The sequence below is a fragment of the Volvox carteri genome (assembly GCF_000143455.1).
Source record: "Volvox carteri f. nagariensis unplaced genomic scaffold VOLCAscaffold_3, whole genome shotgun sequence".
NCBI classification, from domain to species: Eukaryota; Viridiplantae; Chlorophyta; class Chlorophyceae; order Chlamydomonadales; family Volvocaceae; genus Volvox; species Volvox carteri.
The window spans coordinates 1,374,154-1,388,720 of record NW_003307546.1 but is presented as its reverse complement, the minus strand read 5'-3'; the positions used below and the strand labels follow the sequence as shown (position 1 = coordinate 1,388,720).

Here is a 14,567-nt window from a genome sequence, read left to right as displayed (position 1 = left end):
AGGGTTCGTCGCCCTGCTTGCTAGTCAGATGATTACGCCCAAGGGGATACCACTTTCACAACTGGACGACTGTACCTAGCGGCTTGAGTGAAAGGAAGGGACGCACCAAAGTGCGCTTCGCGACCTGCTTGTCTCAATCAATCGTTGTAACGGCAATAGTATGCACCTTATAGCCTTTGCGTGAGAAAGGGGATGAACCAACATCCTTTGAGGCACTGGAAAGCCAAGCACGTGTCTTTTCCCAACCCAAGAGTCCCGGTGCAGGTGCTGAGGAACACGGTATCCCGGTCAATTGGACTAAGCTAACCCTGTCACCTTCATGGCGACAAAAGAGATATTCGGAATTTCGGGACCATATCAGGGGGCTTCCAGCGCCACAGGGACTAGCCAGAGGGAACCGTTGTGAGACTGCATGATTTGGGCGGTAAGAGGATCGCGGCAATCCGAGTGCTTTACGTGTGTCGTGGTAAGAAACCTAGAGTACATGCATGCTTGCTGCTGTTTACAAAAACAGCCATACCTACCTGTAATCAGGTTATTACCTGATGGCTGGAAACAACAAAACGTCAAAACTTGTGACTGGCAACCAAGCGCCAAGCAATCGCGTTGCCTTCATATATTGTGTAGACACACTCATTTCACAAAACATAGCAGCAGTTGCGCATGCCGTACAATTATAGTACTCAAATGGGCCACACCGGCGTTAAGTTTACGAAACCGCGTGTTTGTAGAGTGGGTACTTTGCTGATGATTACACCTTGACATAGGATAGATTCCAATTCCGCGTCAATATGGCGCGGCTCTCGCTGGCTTTGCTGGCCACTTGCGGCCTCTTGGTCCAGTCAGCGTTTGGCTTCTACTTGCCAGGAGTGGCACCCCAGGACTTTAAGAAGGTGCGATAGGCTTATGGCGAGCTTGCATATGGAGCTGGAGGAGGGTGGCTGGCGCAACCTTGATCGCCCATTTTCGGCCACTGACCCTCGGCGCGCAGAAAGATGTGCTCTTCCTCAAGGTCAACAAGCTGTCCTCAATCAAGAATCAGCTGCCATATGAGTATTACTCGCTGCCCTACTGCCGGCCTGAGAAGATCGTTCAGTCTGCCGAAAACTTGGGCGAGGTGTTGCGAGGGGACCGTATTGAGAACTCACTTTACCAGGTCTGCATGCATGGTTTTAGATTTTGGCGACGTACAAGCTATGAACAGGGATTGCTGTATGCACGCAGATTCAAATGCGCGTAGACGAGCAGTGCAAGGTGCTCTGCCGCATCGATTCCCTGAGCAGCCTACAGGCCAAGGCCTTCAGGGCTAAGGTGGAGGATGATTACAGAGTTAACATGTGAGTGCCTATGCTGGGCTTGTTGAGCTTGGCGAAGGCTGACATGCCCGTTGCACAGGATCCTCGACAACTTGCCGGTGGCAATGGTCAAGATGCGGAAGGATGAGAGCTCCGGTTCATTGGTTAAGACTTACGAGCGTGGGTTCCCAGTCGGTTTCAAGGCGTCGCTTGAGGTGGGAGGCTTATGCGACAATTCATCGCCCCGGCAATTGCTTACCGGAATTACCCTCTCTGCAGGGCAAAACGGAGGTGAAATTCTTCCTGCACAATCACCTTCGCTTCACAATTTTATACCATAAGGACGCGACAACCGACCTAGCACGGATAGTGGGCTTTGAGGTGGAGCCCTTCAGCGTTAAGCACGATTATGAGGCGCCATGGGATAAGACCAGTCCCGTATTGAACACCTGCAACCCGGGCCGGATGATCTATGTCACACATAGCCTCGAGCCGCAGCCAATTCAGGAAGGTGTCGAGGTCATCTTCTCGTACGACGTTAAGTTTGTGGTAAGCTCTGGGGCTCTGGATTTAATGTCTTGCCCATCACGTGTGCTATTGTTAACTGTACTGGTGCATTTGCCCCATGCAGGCCAGTGAGATCCGCTGGGCATCCCGCTGGGACACGTACCTCCTCATGATGGACGACCAAATCCACTGGTTCTCTATCATCAACTCGGTCATGATTGTCTTGTTCCTGTCGGGCATGGTACGTTCGGTATCTGGGCGGGTTTTGCTGGGCAGGGTTAGTGGCATGGATCGTTCACTTATGCATGCCGTCCCCTAACAGGTCGCTATGATTATGATGCGGACGCTGGCACGTGACATTACGAAGTACAACCAGCTGGAGGCAGGCGAGGATGCTCAGGAAGAGACCGGATGGAAGCTGGTGAGCTTTGAAATGAGCAGCCTCAGCCGCCGAGGTCCCATGTGCACACGCTACCACGTCCGCAGCCCATTCTTTGAGCACTGGAAACGAACGCCAGCTTTTGGCGGGGTCAGGCGATTGTCCCTTAGTACGTTATCGGTGGGGAGCTGTCACCAACATCACATGCATACAATAATAACCGCCATGTCTGGCCTGCGTCACTGCAGGTGCACGGTGACGTGTTCCGACCGCCAACCCACTCATCGTTGCTGGCAAGCTATGTTGGCACCGGTGTGCAACTCTTTGGTATGAGCCTGGTGACCATGATCTTTGCACTTCTGGGCTTCCTGTCGCCCGCTAACCGTGGCGGCCTGATGACGGCTATGCTGATGATGTTCGTCTTTATGGGGCTGTTCGCTGGTTATTTTTCGTCACGCCTTTACAAAAGTTTCCGCGGCGAGGAGTGGAAGAAGACGACCTTGCGCACAGCTCTGATGTTCCCCGGCGTCTGCTTCTTTGTTTTCTTCTTGCTGAACCTGCTGATCTGGGGACAACGTTCATCTGGCGCTGTTCCTTTTGGCACGCTTTTTGCCTTATGCTTCCTGTGGTTCGGTATTTCCGTGCCTTTAGTGTTTGTGGGTTCGTATTTCGGGTACAAGAAGCCGGCTCCTGAGGATCCTGTGCGCACTAACAAGATTCCCCGTCAGATTCCTGAGCAGCCATGGTACATGAACCCCGTCTTCTCGTGCCTGGTGGGCGGTGTGCTGCCCTTTGGAGCCGTCTTCATTGAGCTGTTCTTCATCTTGACATCGATGTGGCTCCACCAGTTCTATTACTTGTTCGGGTTCCTGGCTCTGGTCTTTGTCATCCTCATCATCACCTGCGCGGAGATAACCATTGTCCTGTGCTACTTCCAGTTGTGCTCGGAGGATTACCACTGGTGGTGGCGCGCATTCTTCACGTCGGGATCGTCGGCCCTGTACCTGTTTGCGTACTCCGGTTTCTATTTCTACTCCAAGCTGGACATTACTAAGACAGTACCAATGCTTATGTACTTCGGGTACATGTTAATCGTGTCGTATGGTTTCTTCTGCCTTACCGGCACAATTGGCTTCTACTCGTGCTACATTTTCGTGAAAAAGATTTATTCTGCTGTGAAAATTGACTGAGGATGTGCGCGATCAGCGCCCACCCACATTAGAGTGTAGCTAGGAGGACTGCGCCTGGCGCGCAATGCTTAGTTAGTGGTGTGAAAGAGATTGTTGCGTGAGCGCATCTTACAGCCTGACGGGGAGTTTTTAAGGCAAGCTATCGGAATCATGAAAGCATGCTTTTACGTGTGGCAGTGTGGACCGGGGGTACAGCTGTGTCGCAAGTCGACCTGGGATGTGGACGACGCGCTAAGTTTGTCCTGGGGAACTGTCATTGGGTTCACTTAGGACTGCCCCTTGCTTCGGGGCATACAACGGCTTTGCACTAATGTGACTTGTTGCATTTATGCAGCGCGTACATTATGACAGGTATGATCGTGACGAGCGGAAGGATCGGTGAAACCGTGCTGGTGTACACTAGCAGGCAGGTTCTGCAAACACGGTATAACGGTCGGCTTTTTCAGCTTTTTGTTCTTTTGCTACGGGGAAGGTCCACTGTAAATCGAGTGGATTTGATTTGACTGCTGAGCCGCGACAACCTTGGTAAGGATCCTTCCTGCACGGGAGAGTACATCGTTAGTGCCATCGTCGGATTCCTTTCATATGTTCATAAGCCCAATAACGCCTTAAGTGTGACCCATTTTGCGAACCTCATCGACCCATGAACAGGGAGGCATGCGAAAGTTAGGGCCGCCAGCCTCAAGAAGTGCGATATGCTACTGCTCCCAGTTCTGCAACGAGGTGACATGCTTGCTTCGGCAACTCTGCATGTTACGATGCTGTTGTTGGGGTCGAAATGCCAGCGACGCCTAGGGGTACGTAAAGTAAATTGGGATTGTATGAGACAGCATGCTCTCGCCTGTCCAGGTTGAATGTTAGCACTAAAATAGCTGTACACATGGGCATGCCTGTAAGACAAACATCCTAACTTTGCAATCCATATCACCACGTGCAAGCATCGCCCGCCAATGCGCTGATTGGATTTCCTGGGACTGCGCGTGATGCGATCGCTGCCATCCAGCGTGTTGATGACTGGCGGATTGCTTACAAACTCGCGCCATGAGATCGAGCTGGCGGCTGCTGCCGGCAGAGTGCATCGGCGAGCTGCACCCATCCGGGTCCGAAGGAACGGTATATATGCCGCTGTGTTCGTCGCGGCACAGATTGCTGATACAGGGTTTCGCACACATAGCCCTATTTAGTGGAGATGGCCTGGAGTCGTACTGCTATTTGAGAAGGGAGCATTTCCCAACACGTGGCCCAGGGAGTCTCAGAGTTCAGGGCCAGTCGCCTACACCAGATTACACATATGACTACACATTCGGGGACGAGGGGTCTGGTGGCTGAACCGTTCATGCTGTGGAATGACCATGCTGTAACAGACAGACATGATTTCGAAGTTGCTGCGCATCCTGACAACTTGGTGAAGGGGCGGTTAATCTGTGCCTAGACCGAAACCCATCACGGAGAGACACCCTGACAGCAGCATCGTGGAGGTGGCATATATCATGGAAACAGAGATCTGAAAGGATAATTTTGTTATGATAGCGGCATGATCGGGCAGTGTTCGCAGGATAACATACTGACGGCACCATTCCTACTTTTTACCAGCACCAGTCTCGAAAACTTTGCCCAAGTATCAATGCTGCATCACCATGCAGGTGGCAGTTGCTTAGTTAACAGAACTCCAAACGGTTGGGCATGAGTAACTTAGACGGTTACCTCGTCCTAACAGCATTGTACGGTATCGTTCCTTAAGAGCGCCGCGTTTTGGGCTCTGACTCATAAAAGTATCCTGGCAGCCCAACCTGAGAACGGAACATCGGTAAGACAACCCATTGAAGGAAACAAACTAACATCTGATGTTGTACGATATAAGGCAGAAGGTTCGGAAAGTACGGGGACACAGTGTCCTTGACAAAGTCAGCCCCACATTTTTGCTGACTTGCAAGGATCTAGGCATGGCATTTCAAATTGCGTATCACTTGTGAAGTAACAATCGAAGATGTGGCGTGGGGCCACCCTCGCTGTCGCCTGTGTCGCCCTAATGACACACGCTGCGACTGCGGCGCTTATGTCTATTGACCTGGGCAGCGAGTACCTGAAAGTTTGCCTTGTGAAGCCAGGACGTACCCCTATATCAATAGCCGTAAACGAAATGAGCAAGCGCAAGTCGCCCGCGCTTGTGGGCGTCGTAAATGGCGAGCGATTGCTTGGAGAGGAAGCATTCTCGTTCGCTGTTCGGTATCCGGAGTCCATTTTTCAACGAGCTCGCGACTTCCTTGGGAAGGACCCCGACGACCCGACGATCGCTGCCATGCTTACCGAGCAAGGTCTGCCCTACAAGGTGGTTCCGCATCCTAAGCGCGGTGTAGCAAGCTTACAGCTTGCGGATGACACAATCTATTCTCCAGAAGAACTGGTGGTGAGTTACAGCTCGGGCCATGGGTAGTTCGCGTAATCCCTGTGCACCCACTTTCCGCGGAATACACATTCCCTCGACTCTGCACACTCTCTGTCGTCTAATCTCTACAACGCACGGGCTAGCTTTGTCTTTCGCTGCCCTGCCCCTGCGACCTGAAGCTCATCAGCTTTGCAACCCCCGCGTTTCACCTCTCCGCCTGGAACCATCCTTATACACATACTCAAACCGCCGCCGCTGCGTTCCTATCACACCTTTTTCACACATGTGCATACAAGTCCGCGCACCTATAGGCTTCGCATGGAAGGACGCCGCCCGAAAGAGCCTGGGTCCGAAGGTTCTGTAATCCGACCCAGATCCCGCAATCCCAGCGCACTGCCAAGCGCCCGGGGGCTCATCAGTCCTGGCATGCATCCCGGTCCCCACCTCTACTGCAGGGTTCCATCTTGTACTACGCCCGGCAGATTGCTGAGGCTCAGGCAGGGGCCCCCGTGCTGGACGCCGTGATATCCGTGCCTGCCTTCTTTGGCCAGCGCCAGCGCCAGGCCATGGCTGACGCGGCCCATCTTGCCGGCCTCAACCTTATGGGCCTAATAAACACCCACACCTCCGCTGCACTACAGTACGGCATTGAACGTGATTTTGCCAATCGCAGCCAGACTGTTATTCTGTACGATATGGGCAGTGGTACGACGGAAGTCGCACTCGTCAAGTACAGCACGTACACTGTTAAGGAGGCCGGCAAGCCGCGCACTTACAACCAGCTGGAGGTGCGAGACGTGGATTGGGACGCGTCGCTGGGCGCAAACCTGTTGGATATGGCGCTGGCGAAGCACTTTGCAGCCCAGTTTGCGGAGAAGAGCAAGCTGGATGTGGATGTCATGGCGCTGCCTAAGGCCATGGCCAAGATGCGGCGGCAGGTTCGGCGAACTAAGGAGATGCTATCAGCCAACTCAGCGGCGCCATGCACAGTGGAGGAGCTACACGATGGACGGGATTTTCAGGTACGGCATCGGCGGATGTGAGAGAAATAGGAGCTTTGAGGTGGGAGGGCGCTGGTGGTTTTCTTTGGCAGGGTGGCAGAGGTCGCGGTGTGGTTAGATGGTCCACAGACAGGGCGCAGATAGACAGGGCGCTCAGCTGAACCCAGACCATCTTAAGGGGCGGCGCTGTTTCCCAGGCTTCTACAAACACACCTTTCCCGACGACTTGGTTGGTTGAAGAGTGCTTGGACGGATGGACGTGTGTGCGTATCATGGATACTGCTGAAGGATGTGTGAGACCGTCGTGCTCAGGGGTCTCCCCTACACCAGGCTGCCCGCCCACACACGTCCATCTGTCGCTCCCACCTCCGTCATTAAGGACTTACACGTCATGCATCTTCTTTCTCAACTTGGCACTACTTAAGCCCTTTTCTTTCGTTTCCCGACAAACCCCATTGTCCCACCCGTGCAGAGCAGCATCACCCGGGAGGAGTTTGAGTCCTTGGCTGCGGACTTCTTCTCCCGGGCCACTGCACCATTGAAACGCATTCTGGAGCGCAATGGTCTGCAGCCCGAGGATATTGACGCGGTGGAGCTGCTGGGGGGAGGCTCTCGGGTGCCCCGGCTGCAGGCGGCCCTGTCGGAGGTGCTGGGAGGCCGCGGACTGGACAGGTGCGCGGTGGTGAGGCTGGGAGAGTGGCAGAGTGGGCATGGGCGAATTACAAAGAGAGGCGTTTGTTGAGCGTTAAGGAGACAGGACACGGGGCCGGTTAGCGGGCTTGGCTGGTACGCCGCATATCAGCGGGTCTGCTGCTGCTGCTGCGGAAGTTCTTGGAGGGGTAATGGGTATTTCGACGGAATGGTGGCTTGAGGGGAGTCATCTGGGAATAATGACTGTGGCGGGGGAGGGCTTCCTGCGGCGCACCCTAAATCCATCCCCTGGGCCACACCTACCCTGCGTTGCCTTCCATCCATGCTCTGCTCAGGCACCTGGACGCGGATGAGGCCATCGCCCTGGGCGCCGGCCTCTTCGCTGCCAATCTATCTACCAGCTTCCGGCTTCGAAAATTCGGCATGGTAGACATGACTATGTACGGCATCTCGCTGACGTTGGATCATGTGGTCCTGGCCGGTGGCGAGGACGAGGCGGCCGCGAGTGAGAAGCCGGCGGGCGGCGAGGTTAGTTGGGAGGGGTGTTTGTGCCGGAGCTGCGGAGGCTGATGAGGGCACCCTAAGAGTCTTTAACTTCGTTCATTTTCCCCACCTTTTAGGGAGGCCAGGCATACCTTTTGACTTCTCGCCACCGCTGCTAATCATCTGCGGGCCCTGCATCAACTGACAACTCCATCCCTCTCCGTGGACCTACTCGCAGCCCTTCCTCAAGGTGCGCAACCTGTTGCCGTACATGAAGAAGCTGCCAAACAAGCGTGTCGTGAAGCTGGAGCGACTGGCCGGCGACCCGCTCCGGTTTTCCCTGGCATACAACGCCTCCACACATCATGGCCTTCCGCCGGGAGTCCGATCACCCGAGCTGGCGGAGTTTGAGGCCACCGGCGTTGAGGAAGTCATCCAGCGGTACAATACCAGCGGCCTGGTATGGAGTTGGTGGGGGACGGGGAGGGGAGGTAGCACTGCCGGAGGAGGGTCAGAGATGTCCGGTCGCCGGATACGTGAATTGTGAAGTAATTGTGAAGTAATTGTGACGCTAAGTGAGGTCTGAGGAGAAGGGAGGGGCAGCTCCCGCGGCGCTGGTGGTGGTGGTGCGGGCCCGGGCTGGTTTTCGGATAGCGACATGTTGGGCACCACCGACAGACTCTTTGTCCCGCTGCCGCCCTGGGTTCGGTAACGCCGCCCATCACTGTCACCTCCCTGGGGTCCCATGTGCTGCGTCCCTCGACATCTGGTGACTGATCAGGTGTCGTTGCGGTTCGAGGCGGACTACAGCGGCCTGTTTCGCCTGGACAAGGTGGAGGCAGTGGTGGAGTACGAGGTGATGGAAGAGAAGATAATTGAGGTTCCAGTCAACGAGACAATCGATACGAACGTCACCGCCACCGCTGCCAGTGGAGAGCAGGGGGCGGCGGCGAACCCCGGCAGCAGCAAGGGCGATGCTGGCGCTACAGGGTCGGATTCCGAGGCAGAAAAGGTTGCGAGGGGGGCCAAGGAGAGCCCCAAGAGTGAGGCGGACTCGGACACGGACGATAACGGAGAGGGTGAGGCCGAGGAGGAAAACGACGGGAGCAATGGCAGCGGCACCAGGCCCGAGGAGGGCGAGGCGGGCAGTGAGAGCGAAGCGAGCGAGGCTGGAAGTAAGAAAGGAGCGGAAAGCGGCGGCGGTGCGGCGAAGGAAGATGCCGCCGGTCAAGAGGTAAGGTGGTAGCGAGGGGGGCCTTTCGTAAACGACATACATAGGCTAAGGCGCGGCAGAGTGTCCCTGGGAGGTTTTAGGATTTACAAAAAGCGGTACAATATTCTGTCGACCGTGAGAGGGTGGATGCAAAGCAGGGACTGCCAGGCCAGTGATCAAGGGTGAAGCTATACACCCCTACTTCACACAATCAAAGGCGGGAAAGAATTGGGACTCGTTGTATAGGCGTGTGGGGAGGGGTGCAGCAGCACACGGACCCCTCACGGGCACAGACCCCTGGTTGTGCAGCACCGTGTGGCACGTGGCATGGTAAGGGTTATGGTGCTTACATGCATAGGAGGGCTCGATTATGTGGCGTGTGTCCTGATGCTGTTGGCTGAACTGGGTACCTGAGGAGTACCACCAATGGCCCGTGATGTCCAGCGGCGAGGTGGGGACGTGGGGAAGGAAACCGGCCACATGCCATGACGCTCTGTCCACAGCACCAGGACGACCTCTTGGCCATTGGGTGTTGCGGTTCTGGACCTCCATTCAACGCCCACAGCATGCATCGTCCACGCTAATACTAAGCCACACAGTGCTTCTGAGCCCCAACCCGGGGCCGTTTGCCCCACGCTATCCATCATCTCGGGAGGGGATGAACATCTCCGAAAGGGGAGTCCCTACCCTTTCGTGGCCGCTTAGAGCGCTGTTGCTGCTTCCGCTGTCGGGAACAACGCAGGGAGTCCCCGCGAACACCACTGGTGCTGGTAGCAACGGCACCTCTAAGCCCGCCACCACCATCAAGCGGATCCAGGTCCCCAAGGTCAAGGTGGCAAAGGTGGGTTGCAGGTTCCTGGTGGGTGAAGGCATCTTCTTAAGGTGGGGGCTTCTTACGCGCTCACAGATCCTCACTTGCACCCTGCATGTGTTCATATCGAAGGGGGCCGCCGGAGAGGTGCACCTTGCCTTGTGTGTGGGTTATGCTCTCCTGTCCAACCACTTCCCCTGCATTGTCCCCGCAGGTGCCTCTCAAGGTTGGCGGGAAGGGCTGGCTGTCTCCGCCGCTGTCAGACAGCGACCTGAGCGAGGCTAAGCAGGTCCTGTCCAAGTTTGTGGCTGCCGAGGCTCGCAAGCGTGAGGTGGCTAAGGCACGGAACGATCTGGAGAGCTACATCATTGCTATGAAAGAGGCACTGGAGACCGACGAGCTTATGCAGAAGGTGCGGCAGCTGTTGGCGCGTGTGTAGAGTGGCCGCACTTAGGTGCCCCGGCCGTTGTAGCGGTGGTGGTTGTCATGGTGACACCTTTAATCCTGCGACCCGCACGACCGCGTGTGGTAGTCACATAGCGTGCCGCAGGTACGGCTGCCCCTTCGCTCGTTACGCCGCACAGCTCGCAACCTCCTCTCCTATCCCTCCCCCCCCACTCCGCTGACATCCGCCGTCTCAATCCGCCTCCCTTGCCATCTACTTCCCGCCCTTCCTCTCCCTCCTCCCGCTTCTCTTCGCACAAAGGTGAGCACGGAAGAGCAGCGAGAGTCTTTCCGGAGCCGGTTGACCGACGAGGAGGACTGGCTGTACATGGAGGCGGACGAGAATGAGGGCGCACAGCAGTTCAAGGACCGGCTGAAGCAGCTCAAAGACATCGGGGAACCCATCAAGCGCCGTGCGGAGGTGGGTGGCCGCGGGGGTAGGGTAGGGGTGGTATACTGGCTTCGTGGGGCGGTACCATTGGGCGTGTCGGGATGCAGAAAGTTCAGATCGGCGCACCGGCTGAATGGGTTCTGGCAGCATGCGGGTTTGTATGGTGAGGTGTATTGGGGAGCTGAAGGGCCGTGAGGGGCGGAAAGCTGTGTACTATTGACAGCCCGAACGTAACGGCTGAACGAAACGGCCGGCTTGGAAGGGGCCCCGGGGTAGAGGATGGATAGCCTTTGCTCGTTCCCTTGAGTTCTTACCTCCTGACCCCTTACCCCTGGAACCCACTTCATGTACGACATCCAGGACCTGGAGTTGCGTCCTAAGGTGGTGGAAGAAATCCGCAAGCGCCTGGAGCTGCAGCGTTCCGTCGTCAAGGCCTGGCCGGACACTAAGCCCTGGATTTCGGAGGTGGAAAGGGAGGACATCACTAAGCTGGTGGGTGAACTGGTCGTGTTGGGTGGCAGGGTGTTCAGGCAGCCGTGCTGTGGTGTTAAGGACGGTGGGATGGAAATGGTGCATCGTTACTGAACTGCCATGTGAGCCACCCCAGTGCTGCTCGCGAGCTATAATCTCCGCTCTCTTGTACATCCCGTTACGCCGTCAACTTTCTGTATGTTTGTGATGTCTTGGCGCAGGTGTCCGATATGGAGTCGGACCTGGAAGCTAAGGTGGCGGCCCAGTCCGCGAAGGCTGACCACGAGGAACCAGCCTTCGCCGTCTCGGATCTGCTACAGGCTTGGGAGCGGCACGAAAAGGCCTTCAACAAGGTCAACAACAAGAAGAAGCCAAAGCCGCCGCCGGAGCCCAAGCCCGCTTCCGGTTCCGAAAACGCCGACGCCGCGGGAGGTGAGAGATAAGAGCGTGTGTATGCGGGCCGTTGTGAGGGCCTGCTGCCTTGCTCAGCTTCGCTTGGTTTTGAGTAAGTTGCGATATCCCCAACCTGCGGTACATCACATTGTTAGCCTGAATTGTATGTGTTGCCTGTCTGAATGTGTTTATATCGTCCAGGTGGGGCAAGTATTGGCAGATCCGGCACTATACCAGGTGCCTAGCTCTCGAGTGCTTTGTTCTGGCGATTCCTTAGGAAGTTCTGTCCTCTCGGTAAAAAGATGTTGTGAAAACGGCGAGTACGACTGAGACCCTGGCAGGTTAACTGTTGCGCCTTACCTGGTGTACCATTACTGTATGTTTATGCACACATATATGCACGCAGGTGCAGGAGCCGGAGAGGGTGCTACGGGAGACGCACCCGGCGACGCTAAGGCAGAGCCTGAGCAGAAGCGCGCGGGCGGCCAGGGATCTGAGGAGGGCACCGCGGGCGCTGCTGGCGGTGCGGAAGACCAAGAAGCAACGAAGCGGGAGGCGAAGAAGGCTGGCAAGGCGGAGGGAGAGACGAAGGAGGCGAAGAAGGCTGGCAAGGCAGACGGGGACACGAAGGAGGCGAAGAAGGACGGCAAGACCAAGAAGGAGCAGCCAAAGAAGAACAGCAAGGGGAAAAAAGAACCAAAGAAGGACAGCAAAGCAACGGAAGACACGAAGAAGGAAAGCAAGGCAAAGCCTGACACAAGGAAGGAGTCGAGCACGAAAGGGAGCGAGAAAAAGGATCAAAAGAAGAGTTGGTCTTGGAATAAGAGAGGGGAGGAACTCTGATCAGCGAAACCCCCATTGGCAGCTGAATCAGAAGGACGGAATTCGCATGTAAAGGAACGCAACGAACGGGCTTTCTATGCATCATTTGGCACCAATAATTAATTGGTAATCCATGCCGCCAAATAGTTTTAGGGCACATGATGTTTGCGAACAGGGGTGCGTGCAGGGGTAGGGAGGAATGCTGTGTCAAGGAATGGCATCTAGTGTAATGTGTCATGGTGGCTAAAAGGACATGTCGGATGTTTCGGGATTGATTCTTGAACTCAGAGCTGACCTGAACTTTTTCGGACAATTCTTGACAATCATGTAACCAATATACTTCAAGCAGATTTCCCTCATTCCCATGTAAGAGCACGGGAGCCATGCCTTCATTGGCAGGCCTCAAGATATAGAGTACTATGGCCATCGAAGCGAGGGGTTAAGAGGCATACCTGTCCTGCTGCTTCGCATAAGTCAACGGTTACCATGTCATAGGAGCGATAAGGAATTCTATGCCCGTCAGTTTGCAAATAACTCCATTTGCACCAGGCAGGTCACAGGGAGTGCAAATATGACGGGAATGAGATTGGTACTCCTAAACGTACCGACCTGAAGTACTCATGGCCGTCCCTATTTTAGGGGTTCTTCGAAAGTCGTTATGAAACCCATACCTAAGGAGTAGCTGTTATGGTTATGCACTGCGAGTACACCTATATCAGGCAGTTTGGGGCGCCAACTAAGGGCAATTGAGGAAGGTGCGAATGTCGGTAGTATGCGCAGCCAACATATCAACTTTGTGAGCTGACCAGGAACTAAGTTGAGGCGCCGTTGATCCGCTAGATTTGGTTGGATGCTAGTGGTGAGTTGCCAAACTCAAAGAGTTCACTCTGAAGTCGGATGGGGTGAATGGATTAGGGTGCCCCTTAGGGAATTGCCTCGGGACGGAGGCCACTGGTGAAGCTTAACCACCCTGTAACAACATCAACAACATATAATTCCCCAGAGATGGTTCACCTCGTGACATCAGCGAAGCAGATTCAAGGCCTAAAGTGCAAACCTCGCTGCGCCAGCCGCCCAAATCAAGGTTCCTTCTGGTCAGGTAAGGCCGACGGATCTGTGGAAAAATCCCGTCCATTACACACACGGCTCTGCGCCGTTTATGCTGTGCTGTGGAGCATCCAGGCGCTCCATACGGAGGCACAGGGTGCCCAGTTGACATTTCACGGCATGCTCTCCGCCGCTACTCCACGCAACGCCTCCCCGCATCCCCAATGCACACTGCGTTGCGATCACGAGAGGTCCGTAGGACACCTGAAGCGCCCCTGTTTTATGTAACTGAATGCATGACTCATCCCCGCCACACACAGACACTATTACGGACAGGTCGCAACACCACGACGCTTTAAGCAAGCTTCTGCCCGTGTGCCCAAAAACCATTGCAAATGCTTACCACGCAGGGTCACAATACCTACAGTGCTTCTCGAGTCAACAGCTTGCGTTCAAAGGCGAGATCAACGTTAGCTCCTCTTCAATAGCAGAACTTGCCGGTCCTTGTAAGAAGGTCGTCAACATGCCGCATGCATTCACAAGGCAGTACAAACTCTACGAGACAACGCGGAAAAATGTCGAGTCAGCTATATCCTAAAAACGGTTCGGTCATCGTCGCAGGAGGACGGGACTTGCAAGGTCAGACCTCTCAGCACGTGTTTTGAATTTCGGGAAACCGCTGGCTGACCCACAAGTAGCCCCGCCCTGTCACCACGTGCATCCCCCTTCCAAAACTAATACATGTTTGCGTACCAGCACTTAGAAAAGCTTCCGCCAAAAACGGTTCTCGGCACAGGTCGTCACTTATTCGGTCATACAGTCGGCAGCTAAGACGTTCTCTTGGATGCCTCTCGCCAATAGCTCTCGGTCAAATGGTTGCTGACGGCCAATCCCGCAAGTTCTACGCATGGGTGAGCTGCTCCGAAGAATCTGCGCCGGAGGACTAGGCAATGGAGGCCATAAGATGCTCCAAAACCACTGGACTGGACCCAACAATTTCGACTGAAGCCGTGCTACAACGCTGTGCGCTTGCGGATCCACACAAGAGGCATGTCACTGTGAAAGCTGCATAATAGCACGGGC

The 14,567-nt window shown here is 55.2% G+C and overlaps 2 protein-coding genes across 2 annotated transcripts; both read left to right on the top strand.

Moving 5' to 3' along the window:
- Nucleotides 1-729: 729 nt before the first annotated feature.
- On the top strand, nt 730-4,279 carry VOLCADRAFT_109575 (uncharacterized protein). Its single transcript, XM_002946533.1, has 8 exons — nt 730-893; nt 992-1,156; nt 1,225-1,337; nt 1,396-1,510; nt 1,575-1,844; nt 1,927-2,043; nt 2,125-2,223; nt 2,430-4,279. Exons 1-8 carry the CDS (start codon nt 792-794, stop codon nt 3,369-3,371), a joined length of 1,923 nt encoding a protein of 640 aa, XP_002946579.1. The 5' UTR covers nt 730-791; the 3' UTR covers nt 3,372-4,279.
- A 1,079-nt stretch (nt 4,280-5,358) lies between these two features.
- On the top strand, nt 5,359-12,780 carry hsp70G (heat shock protein Hsp70G; the record flags this gene model as incomplete). The annotated part of the gene is made up of 13 exons (XM_002946532.1): nt 5,359-5,778; nt 6,213-6,779; nt 7,231-7,430; nt 7,745-7,937; nt 8,131-8,352; nt 8,674-9,126; nt 9,415-9,435; nt 9,848-9,946; nt 10,131-10,328; nt 10,623-10,781; nt 11,112-11,243; nt 11,444-11,654; nt 12,022-12,780. The coding sequence occupies 13 exons, from the start codon at nt 5,359-5,361 to the stop codon at nt 12,456-12,458; spliced, it is 3,312 nt and encodes a 1,103-aa protein (XP_002946578.1). The 3' UTR covers nt 12,459-12,780.
- Between the last annotated feature and the right edge of the window lie 1,787 nt (nt 12,781-14,567).